This window comes from Anomaloglossus baeobatrachus, chromosome 5 (assembly GCF_048569485.1).
Source record: "Anomaloglossus baeobatrachus isolate aAnoBae1 chromosome 5, aAnoBae1.hap1, whole genome shotgun sequence".
Taxonomy (NCBI): Eukaryota; Metazoa; Chordata; class Amphibia; order Anura; family Aromobatidae; genus Anomaloglossus; species Anomaloglossus baeobatrachus.
This window is the reverse complement of record NC_134357.1, coordinates 56,249,446-56,273,318: the sequence shown is the minus strand read 5'-3', so window position 1 is coordinate 56,273,318 and position 23,873 is coordinate 56,249,446. Positions and strand designations below refer to the sequence as shown.

Sequence of the window (23,873 nt, the reverse complement as noted above, 5' to 3'; positions counted from 1 at the left end):
TGATATAATTTTATTCATTTATATACTTATTTTTATATTTACTATTATTTATATTATTTATTTATTTATATACACTAATGTGTGTGTGTCTCAGCTTTGGGCATGGTTTCACTAATCTATTTGTGGTCAAGCGTGTGAGACTGTCCGAAAAGAGTGGGGTTTGTTGTCAGAGGCGTATGCTGTCATACTGAAAAGCAGAGAAGTTGGATGGAGGGGGTGACATATTTTGTAGCCTTTGCTTTTGGCGCCAAGAGAGCTTGTTTTGCTTTGGTGGGAGATTCAAATAAATCTTAATAATTAGGGTACTTAAACATTTTTAAAAAAAGAGGTTCTGCAACAGCTGAGGTGGGGAGAGGGGGCTACTGACACATCAATGGGAAATTCCTGTTGTTCTGTATTTTTTTTAGATATCATTAGAAAACCTTTATATTTTATGTATTGTACGTTGTTCTGTCAACTTTGGCTATTGTTAGGAATGTATACTGACCTGGAGGGCGAAGCACTCAGAATGCTGGTAGTCATCTATTCTGTGTTTCAGTAGGGTATTAACTTCATCATTTCTTTCCAGTTCTACTTTGATGTCAATTGGTCCCTTAAAATCTAGGAAGGTCATACAGATTTTCTGCTCAGACCCAGACATGACGCCATTCTGCATTGTAATCACATAATGGCTGTAAGAAAAGAAAAGTAATTGTCAATATATTACAAGACAATAAGAATGACTGATGGTACAGATGTGTTTATTGCTACTGGTAATGGCTGACCATTATAGAGTAAAGCTGGGTTCACACTAAGCGACAGCGACAACGACGTCGCTGTTATGTCACCATTTTCGGTGACGTAACAGCGACCTTGTAAGTCGCTGTTATGATCGCTGCTTAGCTGTCAAACACAGTAGAAGCAGCGATCATAACGTCGCTACATGTGCAGAGAGCAGGGAGCCGCGCTTAGCGCTGGCTCCTTGCTCTCCTAGGTACAGTACACATCGGGTTAATTAACCCGATGTGTGCTGCAGCTACATGTCACAGTGCAGAGAGCAGGGAGCCGCGCTTAGCGCTGGCTCCTTGCTCTCCTAGGTACAGTACACATCGGGTTAATTAACCCGATGTGTGCTGCAGCTACATGTCACAGTGCAGAGAGCAGGGAGCCGCGCGCACTGCTTAGCGCTGGCTCCTTGCTCTCCTTGCTACAGTATACATCGGGTTAATTACCCAATGTGTACTGCAGCCACATGTGCACAGAGCAGGAGCCGGCACTGGCAGCAAGAGCGGAGGCTGGTAACGAAGGTAAATATCGGGTAACCAGGGAAAGGTCTTCCCTTGGTTATCCGATGTTTACGCTGGTTACAGCTTACCGCAGCTGCCAGTGCCGGCTCCTGCTCGCTTCATTTCGTCGCTCTCTCGCTGTCACACACAGCGATGTGTGTGTCACAGCGGGAGAGTGACGACCAAAAAATGAAGCTGGACATTCAGCAACGACCGGCAACCTCACAGCAGGGGCCAGGTCGTTGCTGGATGTCACACGCAGCGACAGCGACGGGACGTCGCTGCAACGTCACAGAAAATGGTGACGTAGCAGCGACGTCGTTGTCGCTGTGTGTGACACCAGCTTTACTAACTACAAATAAATACAAAATATAGAAAATTCCACCAAAGTATCCAAGTAATTCCTCTCCCTATCTCCTTGTGTCCATTGGTCTTATTTTTGGCATATATTCTAATCAAAATTGGTAAAATATTTGCGGTAAAAAAAAAGAAAGAAAGAAAAAGAAGTAAAGTCTGAGAGCAGCATGATGTAGAGACAGACACGATGAGTCCAGCTATCTTTCACCTATTAGGCTGCTTGCTGTAATTTTGATAAAATCTCTGTAAACCTGCTACCATGTGTGACGCCCTGGGCAAGCCAGGGGTCACAGGTAATGACACCACCACACCCTACACCCTGGATAGGTACACCTAAGCTAAACCTGAAATCCTTGTTGCCTTCCTCCAGGGGCTGATGTCCACACCAGGGGGTGGGCCAGGCGGTTGGCTCCTCCCACCGAGGAGTTCACAGTCCTGGAGGCGGGAAAACCAGGCAGATGAGTTTAAGAGTTGAGTGGTAGAGGAGCAAGGGAGAGGAGCAAGTGAGAGGAGAAAAGTAGTAAAAGAGCAGCCTGAAGTTAGTCTGGGTGTGTGCCCCAGACTGAGACAGCAAGGTTAGCAGACGGCGGTGACCGTCTGCAAGAGTGGCCTATCGGAGGTGCCGTAAGGACCGTGGACGGGTGGTGGCCCGGCAGTACCGGACCGGTACACAAGGAGAAGCCAGCACCATTGGCAGGGGCCTTTCGGATCCCGGCAAGGCTAGGAGTTGCCGTGAATTTGCCAAATCCGTCAGTGAAGGGGACCCCCGGGTCTCCAAACAACTAAGTCCCAATTGAAGGCAACAGTCCAACCATATGGGAGAGACACCGCCACCGCCAAGGCACCAGTTTCTCAGGGCCAGCGCCGGCGGGCAAAGAAGGGCTCCTCCGGCCCATATCCAAGTCGGGGAGCGGGTTATCGGTGGGAATCCATCGCTACCAACATTGAACTCAGATGCAGGGAAAGAGACAGTCACCGTTAACTACCGGGAAAAAGCAACAGCAGCCGTCCGTGGGAACCGTCTTTCCAGCCGTGTGTTTTACCGAGAACTGTGTCAACGTCTCAGGCTGAGTGAGTACCACCGTGCCGTACAGCACAGCTCTGCCCCCGCGACCCTGCACCTATCCAGGCCCCACACCCGGCCTGCCATCCATCCCTACCCCATCACCGGGCCCCGGGACAACCAACCCCCTACCCACGGAGGGGAGAAATAACAACAAAGCTGCTCCCTGTCACCGCTCCGAGATCCCCATACAGAGCAGCGGTGGTGTCCACACAATCACCACAACCGTGGGTGGCGTCACGGACAACAAATCCCCAAAACCAATCCCCCCTTTTCACTCACGGGCGAGGAGCGCCGCTTGAGTCCCCGGGATCCGGCCCATCGCTCGAGCCACCGAGCAGCAGAGGCCGCAGCAGCGGCAGCCGGACCCGAGCAGTGGGAGAGCGCAGCGTCCCCTCCTCCGCCCGCGACAACTTGGCGTCACGAACAGGATCTTACCGCTCTGCCATCTGGTAGAGGTGCGCCTTGTTACCGCCGGAGGTGTCCGGCTGAAAAATTTCAGAAGCCGCCATCTTTGGCGCGAAAGGTTCCTGCTCGAGCGTCTTCTCGAGTAGTGGAAGCGCGAAGGCCAAAACCCCGCCCCGATAGAGGAGGGGCCGGAAAGAGGCTAAGGGGGACCAAATGGCGACTGGTCGCATGTAGCCGCGGCTATAAAGGCAGGGACGCCAGGACTCTGCAGCCATCTTGTTCCTGGGAGAGGCCGCCAGCAACATGTGGATGCCGTCCCGAAGCACCGTAGCCCCCGCGCCTGGAACCGCGGCGTGGGTGGAGATCCGGACCGCGCAGCTCTACCAGAGGCTGCAGGTCAAAATGCAGCTCCTCATGGAGGAGTGGGAGACCGACATGGCGGAGGTTATAGCGGCCGTGCGGAGACGCGAGGAGGAAGCTGAGGAAGGGAGGGTGAGTGACCCACGCCCCGATGCCCTTGAAGGGCCGGTCATCGCGGCTGCGGGACCTGGTCTAAACCCTCTCCCCCTGCTACCCCCCTCGCCACCCGTCCCGGAAGCCGTGACCCCGCCATTAGGCCCGCTACCACCGCAACCGGTAGCGATACCCAGCATGCCCGCCCCGGCGGGCCGACCTGTAGCCGGAGCCCGTAGCCGACCGGAGGTGCTGCCGTGGAAAGCCCCGAAGTCAGAACCGGAGGCGTCCCCCGAGAAACCCCCCCGAGCCGGAGCCGACAGCCCGCTCTGTGCCGAAGGCCCAGCAGAGGAAAGCCCCTGTGCCCATCCCCCACACCTCGGCTGAGGTTGCGCCGGGTTGCCGCTGCAAGGTGGCGTCCAAGGCCAAGTCACCGCGGGACCTGCCGCCCAGATCAACAGTAGTGGGCAGCGTCCGAGAGGTCTCGCGGGGCCCCACCCGTGCGCCGGAGCTCGCAGCAGCGCCGTACTGGGACAGGGAGCCGGTACCGCTGGGCCTGGAAATCGAGGAGAGAGAAAAAAGGAAGGCGGAGATGGTTGCCCGTACGATACAGGAGAAGGAGAGCCTGAGACAAGCGACCTTCCGTGTCCGGGGCCCGCTGTATGAGGGGCAGGTGAGGGGGTTTGATGTCCGCCGGGGCTATGGAATAATTTATGAACCGGGCCTGGAGGCTGAAGTGTTTATAGCCCGGCGGGATGTTAATGCTCACCTGCCAGAAGAGCACCCAGGCCGCAACCTGATGCCAGGGGACCTGGTACAATACACCCGGCACTGTGGGGAGAGGGGGTGGTTTGCGCTGGATGCGAAGCTGAGGGGCAGCCAGGAAGCCCGTGTGAGCACCGCGCCCCTTCCCCAAAGTGATGCCGAGGACTCTGAGTAGGGCAGCGGAGCACCGTTGTCACAGTCCCCGTTGGGACCACCACTGTTTAAAAGTTTGAAAGTTTTTGAAAAATGAAAATGATTACCGAAGCCTCATCTGATTGAACCGTGATTGAACCGGCCGTTGCCGGCACCATTGTCCCCGTGGGGACTGCTTGAAAGGTTGCGTAAGGGACTCCTTACGGACAAGCCCGTGAACTTGCAGGGCAACCACAAACGTTAGTGGCTTGTAAATATGTTGTGTTGTTGCAGCTTACCGTTACCGCCTCCGGAGAGGCAGGTTGGAGGGAGGGCCCGCAGTGGAGCAGGCTGGGGCCCAGCCACCACCGGAACCGGTGGCTACCCTCTGGAGGGGAAGGACAGATCCCGCTCGGGTAACTTGGTGCTGGACTGGGGTCAAGGGGTGCTGCCTGTTTCTTAGGGGCAGCATCAGGGCCAGGTTACTTGGGTGGGTGAGAGCGGAAGCCGTAACCGTTAAAACCATTTTGCAACGTTTAAGAAAAGTGCCTCCCGTTGTGGGATGATGTTCTTCTACTTGTATGTGTTTTTTTTATCTTTTTCAGAAAAATAAAACCGGTGTTGGACGGGCAGCCCGCGGACGGTCTGCATTTTGCTAAGGGGGAATGTGACGTCCTGGGCAAGCCAGGGGTCACAGGTAATGACACCACCACACCCTACACCCCGGATAGGTACACCTAAGCTAAACCTGAAATCCTTGTTGCCTTCCTCCAGGGGCTGATGTCCACACCAGGGGGTGGGCCAAGTGGTTAGCTCCGCCCACCGAGGAGTTCACAGTCCTGGAGGCGGGAAAACCAGGCAGATGAGTTTAAGAGTTGAGTGGTAGAGGAGCAAGGGAGAGGAGCAAGTGAGAGGAGAAAAGTAGTAAAAGAGCAGCCTGAAGTTAGTCCGGGTGTGTGCCACGGACTGAGACAGCAAGGTTAGCAGACGGCGGTGACCGTCTGCAGGAGTGGCCTATCGGAGGTGCCGTAAGGACCGTGGACGGGTGGTGGCCCGGCGGTACCGGACCGGTACACAAGGAGAAGCCAGCACCATTGGCAGGGGCCTTTCGGATCCCGGCAAGGCTAGGAGTCGCCGTGAATTTGCCAAATCCGTCAGTGAAGGGGACCCCCGGGTCTCCAAACAACTAAGTCCCGATTGAAGGCAACAGTCCAACCGTATGGGAGAGACACCGCCACCGCCAAGCCACCAGTTTCTCAGGGCCAGCGCCGGCGGGCAAAGAGGGGCTCCTCTGGCCCATATCCAAGTCGGGGAGCGGGTTACCGGTGGGAATCCATCGCTACCAACATTGAACTCAGGTGCAGGGAAAGAGACAGTCACCGTTAACTACCGGGCAAAAGCAACAGCAGCCGTCCGTGGGAACCGTCTTTCCAGCCGTGTGTTTTACCGAGAACTGTGTCAACGTCTCAGACTGAGTGAGTACCACCGTGCCGTACGGCACAGCGCTGCCCCCGCGACCCTGCACCTCACGAGGCCCCGCACCCGGCCTGCCATCCATCCCTACCCCATCACTGGGCCCCGGGACAACCAACCCCCTACCCACGGAGGGGAGAAATAACAACAAAGCTGCTCCCTGTCACCGCTCCGGGATCCCCATACAGAGCAGCGGTGGTGTCCACACAATCACCACAACCGTGGGTGGCGTCATGGACAACAAATCCCCAAAACCAATCCCCCCTTTTCACTCACGGGCGAGGAGCGCCGCTTGAGTCCCCGGGATCCGGCCCATCGCTCGAGCCACCGAGCAGCAGAGGCCGCAGCAGCAGCGGCAGCCGGACCCGAGCAGTGGGAGAGCGCAGCGTCCCCTCCTCCACCCGCGACACATGCAAAAATCCATATTCAGGAGCTCAGTATATCACCGCCTCCACCACTGATTAGCAGATTTCTGCCTATACACATTGTACACAGGAAGCTGCCAATCAGTGGTGGGGTGGGGTTATACAGGGCTTAGCATCAGGGCTACCGTGAGCAGCTGGCACACCTGGAAAAGTGCCGGGGCCCAGGCCATCTGGGCAGCCCACTCACCATCGGCAGGTCTCCTCCTTTTCTGTTTCCCCTGGACAGATTCGCGAAGACTTCAGTGCTCAGGCCGGCAGCAGCACTTTGCTGGCTGTTGGCCCTTTAAACCTACCAAGCACACGCAGGCAGTGTTCACTGATGAGCACTACATGCAGATCAACTGCAGGCCGGGGTCCATTTTTGGGCAGCGCTAGCGCTCGATGCTCCCCTGTCCCACAGATGAAGAGAGGACCCACAGTGTCAGCTTCTCCCAGTTCTGCCTGCATGTGCTCCCAGCATCCCTAGTATTGTATATGTGCCCCCCACTGACCCCAGTATAGTATATGTGCCACTCAATGGCTCCAGTATTATGTATACCCCCCACTGGCCCCAGAATTGCATATGTGCCCCCTACTGGCCCCAGTATTGTGTATGTGCCCCTCACTGGAGCCAGTATTATGTATGCCCCCCCAATGGCCCCAGTATTGTGTATGTCCCCACTCATCCCAGTATTGTGTGTGCCCCCACTGACCCCAATAATGTGTATGCCTACATAAGTCCCAGTAATATATATGACTCCTACTTAATACACTAATGTGTATGCCCTCCTCTGGCCCCAGTAATGTGTATGCCCCCACTAACCCCAGTATTGTTTATGTCCCCACTAGTCCCAGTAAGGTGTATGTGTAACGCCTCTGAGCTAGTCAGGGCGTCACAGGGTACTGCACTCTCTATCCTTAGGTGCAGAACTCAACCCCTAATGGTTCTGGAATCCTGACTTTTGGTGTTGCTCTATCAGCATTCAAATCCTAGTCACCTTACACCACACCCTGTCAGGCACACCAGTGGGTGGTCTAGCTGGAATAGGGACACCCGCCTAGGGGTCAGACAGACTGGTGGGAGGGACTTGGGTCAGTTCAGTGGTAGCCCTCAGAGAGTGAGGAGCTAGGGGAGTTGGAGCTCCCTGGAAGGCGTTGGCTAGGTCGCAGACGGTGGTCTGGGACCAAAGGAGTCGGAGACCCGGTCGCAGGGTATTGGAGAAAGGAGCCAGATTTAGTTTTGGAGAATGGTTAGCACCAGAGTACCTAGTAACCGAACCGGTACGAGCATGGTGGGGTACTGGACCCTAGATCAGGGAGTAGCTTCACGCAACCTGATAATTAACCTGTGGAGGATAGTATCTCTATGAACTGACCCCAAGAGCTCAGAGATCGAAGGCATCAACACAACGAGAGGGATAGGGCTTTCCAACCCATGCAGCCCACTGAAATCCCAAGTGTCAGTCATCGAGAGCACAACTTCTCTACCTAAGTGTAGGGAGCGGGACCCTGAAAGCTTCAGGCCGAGGGGTCACTCAGAACATCTAACACTAGTGATGGAGGCAAGGTACCGACCACCTGCAACACCAAAGGGAGCGGACCTCCGCACAAACTCCCCCAGAGAGGCAGCGACACCCAGAGACTTTGTTTACCTTTGTGTCAGAGTCTACTTTGCAGTCACATCACTACCAACACTGCCTGAGTGAGTACGCGGTCCTCCCCTGCTTCCAACGTGCGCTGCGCTCCCCTGCACCTCAATCATCCAGAGTCCCGGGGCCTCCCCTACCCGTGGAGGGAACGTCATCTGGCTGCCCCACTCCATCTCCCCCGGGTACTCCCATCAGCAGCGGCGGTACTCCCCTTACCGCGAACCACGGGTGGCGTCACGAACTCTTATCCCATGTAAATACACGCCCCCCTACTGTACATTTGAAGTGGCCATGAGCCCCTGGGTCTGGAGACCCTCAAGCTACAGCAGACCTCCACTGGTCCCAGTAATGTATATGCCCTCCACTGGCCCAGTAATGTGTATGCCCCCCACTGGCCCAGTATTGTGTTTGCCTCCCACTGGTCCCAGTATTTTGTATGCCTCCCACTGGTGCCAGTATTGTGCATGCCCCCCACTGGCCCAGTTATGTGTATGCCCCCCACTGGCCATAGTAATGTGTATGCCTCCCACTTTTCCAGTAATGTGCATGTCTCCCACTGGTCCATTATTGTGTATGCCTCCCACTGGTCCCAGTATTCTGTATGCCTCCCACAGGTGCCAGTATTGTGCATGCCCCCCACTGGCCCCAGTAATGTGTATGCATACCACCGGTCCCAGTAATGTGTATGCCCCCCACTGGACCCAGTAATGTGTATGCCCCCCCACTGGACCCAGTAATATGTATTTGTATGCTTCGCACTGGTCCCAGTAAAGTGTATGTGTATGCTTCCCACTGGTCCCAGTAATGTGTATGCCCCCCACTGGCTCAGTAATGTGTATGTGTCGCGGGCGGCGGGGTGCTGCGCTCGCTAACGCTCGGGTCCGGTGCTGCTGCTGCTCGGTGGCTCGAGCGGTGGGCCGGATCCGGGGACTCGAGCGGCGCTCCTCGCCTGTGAGTGAAAAGGGGGTGGTTTGTTTGGGGATTTAGTCCGTGACGCCACCCACGGGTTGTGGTGAAGATGGGCACCACCGCTGCTGGTGACGGGGATCCCGTGAGCGATGGTTGGGAGCAGCTGGGATGTTGTTTTCCCCTTCCGTGGGTAGGGGTTGGTGGTCCCGGGGCCTGGTGGTGTGACGGGGAGGCAGGGTTGGTGAGGTGCAGGGTTGCAGGGACAGCGTGGCGCGGTGCCGGATGGCACGGTTGTACTCACTCAGACAGAAAGTCACAAAGTCTACGGTAAACCAAACTGTCTGGATGGACGGGTCCCGCAGCCGGCTGCAGTGTCTCTCCCCGGACAGGTGATGGTGGCTGCACCTATGTGTACTCTGTTGACTCCGATGGCTTCCCAACGGTAGCCCGCTCCCCGGTGTATGGATGCCGGAGGTGCCCGTTTTGCCCGCAGGCGCTGGCCCTTGGATCTCTAGCGTGTGGCGGTAGCTGTATATCCTCACGGTGCGGACGGTTGCCTTCTAATGGGTCTTTGGTTGTTACGAAACCCCTGGGGTTCTGGTCACTATCGAATTTGACCTTTGTCGGCGGCTCCAAGCCTGGTCGGGGTCCGAAGGCCCTGCCTGTATGTGCTGGCTTCACTTCGCTCCCCGGATCGGTACCGGCGGGCCACCGCCCGACCCCGGTCCTACGGTTCCACGTTGATCCACCACTCCTGCAGACGGCCATCACCGTCTGCCAACCTTGCTGTCAGTGCCTGGACCACACACCCAGACACTTGCAGTTCTCTCCACTTTCACTTCCAGCTACCAACTGACTACCTTTTCCCGCTTCCAGGCCTGTGAACTCCTCAGTGGGTGGGGCCAACCACCTGGCTCCGCCCCACCTGGTGTGGACATCAGACCCTGGAGGGAGGCAACAAGGATTTGTGTCTGGCTAATGTTGCTGTCTGGGGGGTGGGGTGTGTGTGTCTTACCTGTGCCGACCTTGCTAGTCCAGGGTGCCACATATGCCTCCCACTGGTCCCAGTATTCTGTATGCCTCCCACTGGTGCCAGTATTGTGCATGCCCCCCACTGGCCCAGTTATATGTATGCCCCCCACTGGTCCACTAATGTGTATGTCCCCCACTGGCCATGGTAATGTGTATGCCTCCCACTGGTCCAGTAATGTGTATGTGTCCCACTGGTCCAGTATTGTGTATGCCTCCCACTGGTCCCAGTATTCTGTATGCCTCCCACTGGTGCCAGTATTGTGCATGCCCCCCACTGGTCCAGTTATGTGTATGCCCCTCACTGGTCCAGTAATGTGTATGTCCCCCACTGGCCATAGTAATGTGTATGCCTCCCACTGATCCAGTATTGTGTATGCCTCCCACTGGTCCCAGTATTCTGTATGCCTCCCACTGGTGCCAGTATTGTGCATGCCCCCCACTGGCCCCAGTAATGTGTATACCTACCACTGGTCCCAGTAATGTGTATGCCCCACCCACTCGACCCAGTAATGTGTATGCCCCCCCACTGGACCCAGTAATATGTATTTGTATGCTTCGCACTGGTCCCAGTAAAGTGTATATGTATGCTTCCCACTGGTCCCAGGTCATGTGTATGTCCCCAACTGGCTCAGTAATGTGTATGCCCCCCAGTGGATTCCGCTGGTGGGACTTGCAGTACCCATGCAGCCTAGGGCGCCGCACAATGCTTTGTGCACTCGGTCCTGAGGGAGCTAAGGCGCAGCTCTCCCCTCAGCGACCGCCTTCTAACGTTCTGTGTCTTTTCCCTTCCTTGTCCTTGAGTGTGTGTGTGTGTGTGTGTGTGTGTCTGGGGGGTATTGTGCATGCCCCCCACTGGCCCCAGTAATGTGTATACCTACCACTGGTTCCAGTAATGTGTATGCCCCACCCACTGGACCCAGTAATGTGTATGCCCCCCCACTGGACCCAGTAATATGTATTTGTATGCTTCGCACTGGTCCCAGTAAAGTGTATGTGTATGCTTCCCACTGGTCCAGGTCATGTGTATGTCCCCAACTGGCTCAGTAATGTGTATGCCCCCCAATGTTCCATGTAATGTGTATGCATTCCCCCACTGGTCCAGTAATGTGTATGTCTCTCACTGGTCCCAGTAGTGTGTATGTGACACGCCCACGGGGGTCTGGGGGATTACTCGTCATGGGCCGGTGTAGGGGAGGGATGGCACAGTGGCCTGGCCCAGTTCCGGGAGCCCGGCGGTGTCAATAAAGGGGGATATTTACAGGGGAGAAGAGATTTTATCTTTGTGACGCCACCTGTGGTGGCTAATATAGGAGCCGCCGCTGCGGGAGGTATCCTCTGGGGACAGATGGTAGCGCAGCTAGGTTGGTACAGCTCTCCACAGGCAGAGCTAAAGCCCCAGGGATGTTGTAGTCTCCTGATGCCATGCAGCTAAGGCGCGGGAAGGATTAGACACAGGGGTTGCAATCAAAGTTCTTTACTCAAATCAAAGTATCACCGCCTCTGGAGTGCTGGACTCCGCTGTCATGGGCTCCAGCCGATCCCGGATAGTTCGGAGGTCAGAGCCAGTGTTTTTTTATGTGCATCCTTCCTACTTGCGCTGTGATGTGTGAGTCTCTGCAGCTTGATGCTACGCTGGGACCCCGGTCCTTGTATGGGCTCTTGCCCTGTCCCATATGGCAGGCAGCGCGAGCCCCTTACTGGTGCGGCGCTCATGGTCACGGCTCCTGGCTCTAGTATTCTGCTGTGCCCCAGGCACTTTGTGTGTGCCAGAGGACTTGAAATCCTCTGCCCAGTGGATTCCACTGGTGGGACTTGCAGTACCCATGCAGTCTAGGGCGCCGCACAATGCTTTGTGCACTCGGTCCTGAGGGAGCTAAGGCGCAGCTCTCCCCTCAGCGACCGCCTTCTAAGGTTCTGTGTCTTTTCCCTTCCTTGTCCTTGAGTGTGTGTGTGTGTGTGTGTGTGTGTGTCTGTGTGTGTGTGACGCCTTACTAAAAGAAGAACCCCTTGGGTTGCTAAACTAGTGGGAAGCAGGTCTCATCCTTTATGATGGCTGCCCCTAGGACCCTACCCTAACCCAGTCCCGGTGAGGGGCAACTAACTGTATGTTGTTTGGATTGTGGTGTATACCGGTGTGGCGCCCTGGACAAGCCAGGACGTCACAGGTACTGCAACAACACACCCCACACCCCGGCTAGGCACATCAAAGTCAGACAAAAATCCTTGTTGCCTCCCTCCAGGGGCTGATGTCCACACCAGGGGGTGGAGTCAGGCGGTTGGCCCCACCTGCCGAGGAGTTCACAGTCCTGGAGGCGGGAAAAGGAAGGGAGAACAGTTAGGGAAGCGAAGGAGAGTGGAAGTGAAGTGGTAGTGGAGCAACTGACCGTGTCCGGGTGCATGGCCCGGGCACATACAGCAAGGTTGGCAGACGGTGGTGACCGTCTGCAGGAGAGGCTGATTGACGTGAACCGTAAGGACCGAGGTCGGGCGGTGGCCCGCCGGTACCGGATCGGAGAAGCGAAGAGAAGCCAGCACCATTCGGCAGGGCCTACGGACCCCGACCAGGCTTGGAGTCGCCGTAAAACCGGTCAAATCCGTTAGCGAAGGGAACCTCCGGGGTTTCCCAGCAGCCAAGACCCGATTGAAGGCAACAGCTCAAACCGTGAAGGGAAATACAGTCACCGCCAAGGCTACAGTTCCCAGGGCCAGAGCCTGCGGGCAAAAGGGGCTCCCTCAGCATCCATCCAAGCTGGGGAGCGGGTTACCGGTGGGAAGCCACCAGAACCGAGAACATAACACAGGTGCAGGGAAAGGCAGTCACCACCAACCTACGGGGAGGAGAAACACCGCAGCCGTCTGTGGGACCATCCAGCCGTTTGTTTTACCGGAGACTTTGCATTCATCATTGGCTCAGTGAGTACCACCGTGCCGTGCGGCACTGCGCTGCCCCCGCGACCCTGCACCTCACCAGGCCCCGTAACCCGCCTGCCAACCCTCCCTCACCGGGCCCCGGGACAACCAATCCCCCTACCCACGGAGGGGAAGAACTACATCCAAGCTGCTCCCCGTCATCGCTCCCGGGATCCCCGACCAGAGCAGCGGAGGTGTCACAACCTCACCACAACCGTGGGTGACGTCACGGACAATACCCCTAAACCAACACCATTTCCCCTTTTCACTCACGGGCGAGGAGCGTCGCTCAAGTCCCCGGGATCCGGCCCACCGCTCGAGCCACCGACCGAGCGAGCAGCAGCAGCCGACCCGAGCAGTGGGTGAGCGCAGCGTCCCCTCCCCGCCCGCGACACCGGCAGTGACCTCTTCCGTACCCGGGATGAATACTGCACCTCAGCTGAGGTTCAGTACCCTGTGGCGACTGTAGCCTCAGGGGGTGCCACATATGCCCCTCCCACACTGGCCCCATTGTGTCTGTGTATGCTTCTCACTGGTCCTAGTAATGTGTATGAATATGCTTACCACTGGTCCCAGTAATGGGTAGGCCACCCATTTTGTCCAGTATTGTGTATGCCTCCCACTGCTCCCAGTAACGTTTGCCCCCCAGTAATGCCCTAGGTAGTGTCTGTCCCCCAAGTCTCCCCTATAATGTATTTGATCCTAACTCCATCTCTGATGTATATACTGTAGCCCCATGTCTGCTGGGATGTATATACTGCAGGCTCAGTGTGCACTGTGCGACCCTGTGTGCGAGAAGTGATGCTGTCGGGCCGGTACACAAACAGAATTAAAGGCACTGGCAGAGTCATTGCTAGCACACATGGCCGTACAGTGCAATGTGCACGCCATCATCAGAGACAAGCGGGGGATAAGAGTAAAGCGGGCTTTATACGCTGCAATCTCGCTAGCGAAATCGCAAGCGATTGTACCCGCCCCCGTCGGTTGTGCGACACGGGCAAATCGCTGCCCGTGGCGCACAACCTCATTTACCCCATCATACGTACTTATCTGCCCTGCGACGTCGCTCTGGCTGGCGAACCACCTCCTTCCTAAGGGGGCGGTTCGTGCGGCGTCACAGCGACGTCACACGGCAGACGTCCAATAGAAGCGGAGGGGCGGAGATGAGCGGGACGTAACATCCCGCCCACCTTCTTCCTTCCGCATTGCTGCTGGACGGAGGTAAGGAGATGTTCGTCGCTCCTGCGGTGTCACACAGCGATGTGTGGTGCCGCAGGAACAAGGAACAACATCGCTAATAAGCAGAAAACGATTTTTTTGTTTCAGGACGACCTCTCCGCGGCAAATGATTTTGACCGCTTTTGCGATCGTTTAAGGTCGCTTGAAAGTGTCACACACTGCCATATTGTTAATGACGCCGGATGTGCATCACAAACACCGTGACCCCGATGATAATTCATTAATGATATCGTAGCATGAAAAGCCCGCTTAAGGCTGCTGCCGGCTTCCCCAAATTAACCCCTTTACCCACGGCCAATTTTCCGTTTTTCATTTTCGGTTTTCCCTCCCCTTCTACTGAGAGCTCTAACTTTTTATTTTTCCATGAATATTGCCATATGAGGGATTATTTTTGCTGGACAAATTGTACTTTTGAATGAAATCATTAGTTTTACCATGTAATGTACTGGAAAATTCCAAATGTTGAGAAAAAGTGAAAAAGTGCAATTGCATGATTTTTTTTATTCACCGTGATCACTATATGGTAAAACTAAGAAGTCAGTATGATGCCTCAGGTCGATACAAGTTTGTAGATACCAAATACTGTTTGTATACTTTTACTTTTATCTAAGGGGTGACTAAAAATTCAGAAATGTGTCTAAACCTCATGTGACGCGTAACGTTTTTTAGGATCTGGGGCTCAGTGATGGCTTATTTATTGCATCTTAATCTGACATTTATTTATTTAATTATTCCATTTTTGTGTAGATGCGCTGTTTTGATTGTCTGTTATTGCATTTTAAAAAAATCTTGCGATGACAACATATTGGTGCCTTGTGATCATGTGATGGAGCTGTCGATGTTCGAGAGTAACAACGCAATCCTGAACGCGGCCATTTCAATTGCTCTGTCAGCATTTGACAGCATGAACTAAGGGGCACTTTGCACACTGCGACATCGCAGGCCAATGCTGCGATGCCGAGTGCGATAGTCCCCGCCCCCGTCGCAGCAGCGATATGTGGTGATAGCTGGCGTAGCGAAAATTATCGCTACGCCAGCTTCACACACACACTCACCTGCCGTGCGACGTCCCTGTGGCCGGCGACCCGCCTCCTTGTTAAGGGGGCGGGTCGTGCGGCGTCACTGCGACGTCACACGGCAGGCGGCCAATCGGAGCGGAGGGGCGGAGATGAGCAGGATGTAAACATCCTGCCCACCTCCTTCCTTCCGCATAACCTACGGAGCCGCGGTGACGCCGGTAGGAGATGTTCCTCGCTCCTGCGGCTTCACACACAGCGATGTGTGCTGCTGCTGGAGCGAGGAACAACATCGGACCGTCGCGTCAGCGTAATTATGAATTACGCCGACGCTGCACCGATGATACGATTACGACGCTTTTGCGTTCGTTCATCGTATCATCTAGGCTTTACACACTGCGATGTCGCATGCGATGCCGGATGTGCGTCACTTTCAATTTGACCCCACCGACATCGCACCTGCGATGTCGCAGTGTGCAAAGTGCCCCTTAGGCAGGGGTTTCAAACTCGTCTGAGTATAAGGGCCGCACATAGAAAAAAAAAATATTTGGGGGCCGCATTTTTTGCTGGACCAAGTGACATTTTTAGTGATCGCATATTTTTTTCTATGCACCTTTGGATCACATTTTTTTTAAAAAATTTTCCTCGTTTATTATAACAAATGTGCACTTTTTAATTTCAGTTTATATAAAAAAGTATTTTTTAGTGGGGAAAATAAAATCATTCTTTATTTTGAATTTTTTTTTACATTTTATCCCCTTTTTGTAAGTAATATGGTTTTTCAATTATCACCATATAGTAATTTTGGCTAATATTTTGTAGTAATATTTCCATCCTGGTCCTCATCTTTTAGTAATGTCCCCATTCTGTGGTAATGTGCCCATATTGCCCCTTGTCATCATAATATGCCCATATTGTCCTCCCCTGTGGTAATAAGTAGAGATGAGCGATGTTCGAGGTTCGCCAATTTCATGTTTGAGTGATTTTGGGGGGTGTGCGAGTCGTTCGACGAGCTCGAACGTTTTGCTAAAAGTTCGGCAGTTCGAGTTACGTTTCGAGAACGGTTCGATCACCAAAAGCGTGGCTTTTCACAGTAAGGCTATGTGCGCACGTTGCGTATCTGCATGCGTCCTGCGTCCTGCGTCCTCAGCACAATCCTTCTCTCTGTCATACTCACCGATCATGGGCCCGGCACTGCACAGCTGTCACAAATCTCCAGCGCATTTCCTCTTTTGAAAATGGCTGCCGCTTCACTATTCAATTAGTTATTCTGTGCTTTCCCCGCCCACCGGCGCCCATGATTGGTTGCAGTCAGACACGCCCCCACGATGAGTGACAGCTGTCTCACTGCAACCAATCACAGCCGGCGGCGTGCGGGTCTATATCGTGCTGTAAAATATATAAATAAATAAAAAAATATGCGGTTCCCCCCATATTTGATACCAGCCAGGATAAAGCCACACGGCTGGAGGCTGGTATTGTCAGGATGGAGAGCGCCACGTCATGGGGAGCCCACCACCCTAACAGTATCATCCAGCAGCCGCCCGGAATTGCCGCATCCATTAGATGCGGCATTCCCGGGACTCTACCCAGCTCATTCTGAATTGCTCTAGTGCGGTGGCAATCGGGGTAATAATGAGTTAATCATGGCAGGCATCTCCCCGAGACACCTTCCATGATTAAACTGTAAGTTAAAGTAAATAAACACACACAGCGAAAAATTCTTTATTTGAAATAAAAGACAAAAAACACCCTCTTTCACCATTTTATTAAAATCCCCAGATACCCCTCCAGGTCCGACGTAATCCACACGACACTGTCAGCTCTCCTACATGAAGATGACAGGGAGCACCGAGAACACGATCACTCTGTATCAGCTCCACGTAGCACCTGAAGTGAATCGCGCTATCAGCAGACTTCAGTCTGCAATGCAGACGTCAAGATTACCAAATCTGCCTATGTTTCTCATTAGAGCCAGTGGCTCAATGGTTAGAGCTCTTGCCTCAGAAGCATTCGTTCACGAGTACAAGTCCCGGCCGTCCCGGTAAAGAATTTAATTTATTTTAAATTATAATTATTATTTCTTTATAATTGTAATTTAATTTAATTATGCACTGAGGGGAGGAGCCGGACATCAGCTGTGAGCCGCGGGACACACCTCTAAAATCGGAGCAGTTCACGGAATGAGGCTGCATTGCTCTCTCCTCTCTCTCTTCTCTCTCTCCCTCTCTCTCTTTCTCTCTCTCTCTTTTTCTCTCTTTTTCTGAGTCTCTCTTTTTCTCTCTCTCTCTCCCCCTCTCTCTTTCTCTCTCTCTCTTTCTCTTTCTCGCTCTCTCCCTCTCTCTCTCCTCTTTCTTTTTCTCTCTTTCTCTCTCTCTTTTTCTCTCTCTCTTTCTCTCTTTTTCTCTCTCTCTTTTTCTCAGTTTCTCTTTTTCCATCTCTCTCTCCTCTCTCTTTTTCTCTCTTTTTCTCCCTCTCTTTTTCTCTCTCTCTCTTTTTCTCTCTTTTTCTGAGTCTCTCTTTTTCTCTCTCTCTCTCTCCCCTCTCTCTTTCTCTCTCTCTTTCTCTCTCTCTTTCTCTTTCTCTCTCTCTTTCTCTCTCTTTCTCTTCTCTCTCTCTCTCTTTCTCTCTCTTTTTCTCTCTCTCGTTTTTTTCTCTCTCTCTTTTTCTCTCTTTTTGTCTCTCCTCTCTCATCTTCTGTCTCTCCTTTTCCCTCTCTCTCTCTCCTCTCTCTTCTCCTCCCTCTCATCTCTCTCTCTTCTCTCTCCTCTCTCTCTTCTCTCTCTCTCTCTCTTCTCTCTCTCTCCCTCTTCTCTTTTCTCTCGCTTTTCTCTCACTTTTCTCTCTCTTCTCTCTCCTCTCTCTTCTCTCTCTACTCTCTCTCCTCTTTCTTATCTCTCCTCTCTCTTCTCTCTCTCTCCTTTCTCTCCTCTCTCTCTCCTCTCTCCTCTCTCTCTTCTCTCTCCTCTCTCTCTCTTCTCTCACTCGCTTTTCTCCCTCTCTCCCTCTCACTTCTCTCTCCCTCTCTCATTTCTCTCTCCCTCTCTCTCTCCCTCTCTCTCTTCTCTTTTCTCTCTCTTTTCTCTCTCTCCTCTCTCTCTTCTCTCTCTCTTTTCTCTCTCTCCTCTCTCTCTCTTCTCTCTCTCCTCTCTCTCGTCTCTCCCTCCCTCTTCTCTCTCTCTCCCTCCCTCTCTCTATCTCTCCTCTCCCTCTTTTATCTCTCTCCTCTAGCTCATCTCTCTCCTCTCTCTCTCTCCTCTCTCTTCTCTCTCCTCTCCTCTTCTCTCTCTTTCTCTCTCTCCCTCTCTTCTTTTTCCTCCCTTTTTTCTCTCTCTTTTATCTCTCTTTTCTCTATCTTCTCTCTCTCTCTTCTTTCTCTCTCTTTCTCTCTCTCTCTCAGACCTGGCAATGATCAGCTAATGCGGTCACCTGACGGAATCAGCTGACACTATAAGTCGAGCGGTGAGGTCGGCTTTTTACCGCCCGGCCGGCTAAACTATTAGCTGATGCTGTCGGACAGGAGTCTGCACTGAAGTGTGTAGTTTTTTTTTTTTGCACTGATGCATCAGCTGATTGTATAAAAGCCGTTTATACAATTAGCTGCTGTGTCATGTGATTCAGGCCTTTGAACCTGACACATCACCTCATCGCTTTGCCTTCCAGCAAACCGATCAGATGATATTGGATCCGGATTGGATGGCGCGGGACCCTTGACCCAGGATTAATGCAGAGGGGGGTTCTTTATTTCAATAAAGATGGAGTCACTAATTGTGTTGTGTTTTATTTCTAATAAAAATATTTTTCTGTGTCTTGTGGTTTTTTTTTATCTGTACTAGAAATTCATGGTGGCCATGTCTAATATTGGCGTGACACCATGAATTTCGGGCTTAGGGCCAGTTGATAATATAAAGCTAGCCCTAACCCCATTATTACCCAGTGAGCCACCCGTCACCAGGGCAGCTGGGAGAGTTGGAGCGCCAGAATATAACGCTTCTATGAAAGCGCCATTTTCTGGGGCGGCTGCGGACTGCAATTCGCAGCAGGGGTGCCCAGAAAGCTTGGGCACCCTGAGCTGCGGATTCCAATCATCAGCTACCTGGCTGGACACAAAAATTGGGTGAAGCCCATGTCATTTTTTTTTAATTATTTCATGAAATTCATGAAATAATTAAAAAAAAAAGTGCTTCCCTATATTTTTGGTTCCCAGCCGAGTACAAATAGGCAGCTGGGGGTTGGGGGCAGCCCGTAGCTGCCTGCTGTACCTGGCTAGCATACAAAAACATGGCGAAGCCCACGTAATTTTTTGGGGGGCAAAAAACTCCTGCATACAGTTCTGGATGGAGAATTCTGAGCCTTGTAGTTCTGCAGCAGCTGTCTGCTGCCTGTTTGTATGGAGGACAGCAGACAGCAGCTGCAGAACTACAAGGCTCAGCATACTCCATCCAAAAAAATGACGTGGGCTTCACCATATTTTTGTATGCTAGCCAGGTACAGCAGGCAGGTACGACTGCCCCCAATCCCCAGCTGCCTATTTGTACCCGGCTGGGAACTAAAAAACTAGGGAAGCCCCTTTTTTTTTAATTATTTCATGAATTTCATGAAATAATTAAAAAACAAATCGACATGAGCTTCGCCCCATTTTTGTGTCCAGCCAGGTACAACTAGGCAGCTGGGGATTGGAATTCGCAGCACAGGTTGGCCCGAGCTTTCTGGGCCCCTCTGCTGTGAATTTCAGTCCGCAGCCGCCCCAGAAAATGGCGCTTTCATAGAAGCGCCATCATCTGGCGCTGTATCCAACTCTTCCAGCAGCCCTGAAGCCGGGTGGCTTGCTGGGTAATAATGGGTTAATACCAGCTTTGTTTTACTAGCTAGTATTAAGCCAGAGATTCTTAATGTCAGGCAAGTTTGAACCGGCCATTAAGAATCTCCAATACAGGCTGAAAATAAAGACACCACACAGAGAAAAAATACTTTAATAGAAATAAATACACAGACACACTTAGAGACTCCATGTTTATTACTCCCTCTCATCCCTCCACGATCCATGGTCTTCTGTCTTCTTTCTCCTTCAACCCATGCAGCGCTACTACATCAGACAGCACAGCATGGGAGGAAGAACGCTGCTGCTCTACCGTGCAGTCTGTTCACTCAGTGAGTGAGCAGAAGCTGCGTGCTGTAAGCGGTGACGTCACCGCTGACAGGCGGGTTGCTATAGCAATGGTGAACTCCGTTATTCACTGGCTGTGGCAGCCAGTCCTTGAATGTGGGCTGACTCTGTAAAGAGCGTCCAAATGCAGGAACGGGGAAGCCGACCATGTGCCAGAGCATTTCGTAACTACACGCAGATGCTGGAACGATCACCGCGTACCGGAGAGATGCACTGACAGGACCTAGCATGATGTCTAGCCATTTGACCAGTTTGTAGCCAATGAGATAATGGACACGTGACTGGTCACATGCTTTTTTTGACGTCACGGAAGGCCCTATCATCAGTGCTGGTTACCGGGAGGACGCAGCGATTATCGGAGAGAAAAGCAGTGGGAAACAGAGTGCAGGACGCATCGCGGGGACCTGTAAGTGTTATGGCAATGTTTATTAACTATATGTGTACATGTATAATGTGTTTTTATGTGTTTGTGTTTTGCCTGCCATTGTTTTCAATGGGGTTCGAAGGGTTCGTCAAACGTTCGTCGAACGGAGCCTCCGTTCGACGAACCGAAGTCGAGCCTTAAGAGGTTTGCTTATCTCTAGTAATAAGGTGCCCATATTGTCCCCTGTGGTAATAATGTGCCCATATTGTCCCCTGTAGTAATGTGCCCATACTGTCCCCTTGTAGTAATGTCCCATATTGTCTCCTTGTAGTAATGTCCCATATTGTCTCCTTGTAGTAATGTCCCATATTGTTCCCCTGTAGTAATGTGCCCATATTGCCCCCTTGTAGTAATGTCCCATATTGTCTCCTTGTAGTAATGTCCCATATTGTCTCCTTGTAGTAATGTCCCATATTGTCCCCTTGTAGTGATGTGGCCATATTGTCCCCTTGTATTAATGTCCCATATTGTCTCCTTGTAGTAATGTGCCCATATTGTCCCCTTGTAGTAATGTACCATCCTGTAGTAATATCCCCTGTTATGACGTTTTTCACATACAAAAATAAAAGATTCTTCTCACCTTTCCTCCGTTCCCTCGGTGTCTTCCTTACCTACTTCTTGTAGGAGGCAGGCACCTAGAGCCCATGAGGGCCGTGACGATTGCTGTCCAGTACACTGGGCCGCCACCATCAGCGCTTTCCTTATGGGGAATGATTTACGGCACTGCTGCTGTCATCACATCCTTACTAATGGCAGACGCGCCGGCCAATCAGAATACACCCACGTTAGCTGCTGGCCTCTGATTGGCCGGTGGCAGCTGCCATTAGTAAAGTTGTGTAGAGACGTGCTGCTCTGAGCGGTGCGAAAAATTATACTCGCCGGAAGGAAAATGCTGACGGCGGTAGCCCAGTGTGTGTATCAGGCGCAATTGTCATCGGCTCTAGGTGTCTGTGGCCCGCAAGAAGCAGCCTCAGGGGCTACATGCGGCCCGAGAGCCGCGTGTTTGAGACTTCAGATCTCAAGTGTTATCAAACGTGGGTGGATCTCCGATTCACCCGCGGTTCTTAGCCACACATGTCTGCTGATCAGATCAGCAGACATGTGCTGGAATTACCATGGGCTCACAGCTGGAGCCTGCAGTAACTGGAGGAAGGAGAGACCAAGGATGTATCAAGACGTCCTTGGTCGTAAATGTTAAAAATATCTCTAATGTGCCTGTGTATGCATGTATGATGTGTATATCTTTGTATGTCAGTGTATATGACTGTGTATTTTATGTCTATTTTTATGCCTTCTGTTTCCCCATGCCTTGAATAGCATACATGGCAATTTTCAGCCAATTCTGTCCACTGGGTCAGTCTGCACACGCCTTCAAACACCTTAGGTTATTTTATCGCCACCTTGTATTTTTGGGGCTCAGTTTTCTTTTTCCAGAGTCCTTTGGAGATCAGAATTTGTATTGTATTTGTATTTTTGTGATTTTACCTTCAAATATGTATATGTACATATGCCTGTAGTTGTACATGTTTGTGTATGTGTGTGTGTGTGTGTGTGTGTGTGTGTGTGTGTCTGCCCGGGGCCCACAAAAACCTGGAGCCAGCCCTGCTCGGCATTCAGAGAACTGGTAGATCTGCAGCAGATAAGGCAGAGTATCAGAATAGCAGCAAACAGCCCAGTAGGTAAGCCATCACTGGAATCAGGGGTTCTGCCCTACATTTTACTGCTTTCAGTTGGGGTTGAAAAATCCTGGTGCTAAATTATTTTAAATGAAATCTACTCTGTGCCATGTTTTTGCTCATCATCAAAATTTGCAGACAGATTGTTTTGATAATAGCACTGATGTCGCTGATTTTTCTGATAACTTTAATTTTTATTTATTGGTTAGATATATATTGACAGAAATCCACCAATAGGTGGCAATAGAGACAACGTGTTTATTCCTCTGGTGAGAGGTACAGTATATTGCACCCTTTTCCCAATGACATTACTACTCAGCTGAATCCCAAAAAGAAGAATCAGCGTAATGTCCAGCATATCGTCTATGAATAACTATTTTTTGCCCTCAATCTAGTAAATTAAGATAAACACAAATATGATATATTACACACATAGTTAGAAAGTAGTAACTTGCGTTACACATAATCATAATCTGGATCTTACGGTTCTGATGATGATGTGTAGGACGGGTGGAAGATTGCCAGGCAGACGGACAGCAGAAGAAGCCACATGTTGGATGACACGTCACCTCCACTGTGTCTCTGAAATGTCCTCTCTCTTATAATACTTAGTGATGAAGGAGTGGTCTCTATCCCCCTCTGCCCAATCCTATAACAGATTATTCCCAATCCATCTCAGCCCCTGTATGGAGACATCTAGGGACAATAAACTTGTGTGGGTAAATTTTGGCTTCTTAGCAAGGTTACAGCGTGGACCTGTGACCTCTTATCTCACGTAAAGTTTGTGTCCATGAAAAAAAGCCAATATAAATAACGTTCCTGCATACAACTCATATTAGGTAAACTGTATGAGCAGTGACTGTCCAGGGTCTCTTGCGGATGACATTTGAGAGGAGTCTATTAAGAATCAACCTCTACCTATACAGACCATAGAGTCATGTCCAAAATTTTTGCACCCTTGAAATTGTGCCAGAAAATTATCTCTTTCTCCTAGAAAATTATTACAATTGCACATTTTGTCATATACATATTTATTTCATTTGTGTGTATTGGAACAACTAAAAAAAAAAACCTGAGAACTCCAGGCAAATTGGCCACAATTTTACACAAAACTCTAAAAATTGGTTGCGCACCCTTTGAGATAAATAACTGAAATCACTTCTTATAGCCATCAGCAAGCTTCTTACTCCTCTCACCTGGAATTTTGAACTCTTCTTTTGCAAATTGCTCCAGGTCTCTCATATTTGAAGGCGCCTTCTGCCAACAACAATTTTAAGATGTCTCCACAGGTGTTTAATGGTATTTAGATCTGGACTCATTATGGCCACTTCAGAACTCTCCAGTGCTTTGTTTCTATTCATTTCTGGAGGCTTCTTGAAGTATGTTTGAGTCATTGTACTGCTGGAAGACCCAGGACGTAGGACTCAAAGCCAGCTTTCTGACACTACATTGCAACCCAAAATGATTTGGAAATCTTCAGATTTCATGATGCCTTGAACAAAATCAAAGCACCCAGTGCCAGAGGTTGCAA

The 23,873-nt window shown here is 51.6% G+C and overlaps 1 protein-coding gene across 1 annotated transcript in view; it reads right to left on the bottom strand.

Moving 5' to 3' along the window:
* Positions 1-22,894, bottom strand: part of LOC142312622 (alpha-2-macroglobulin-like protein 1) — a 238,807-nt gene extending 215,913 nt beyond the window's left edge. The window contains exons 1-2 of the mRNA XM_075351617.1: positions 22,827-22,894; positions 488-671 (exon numbers count right to left, since the gene is read on the bottom strand). Of these exons, the coding sequence (XP_075207732.1) occupies positions 488-671; positions 22,827-22,894 (252 nt within the window). The remainder of the gene's footprint in view (positions 1-487; positions 672-22,826) is intronic.
* Positions 22,895-23,873: the final 979 nt, after the last annotated feature.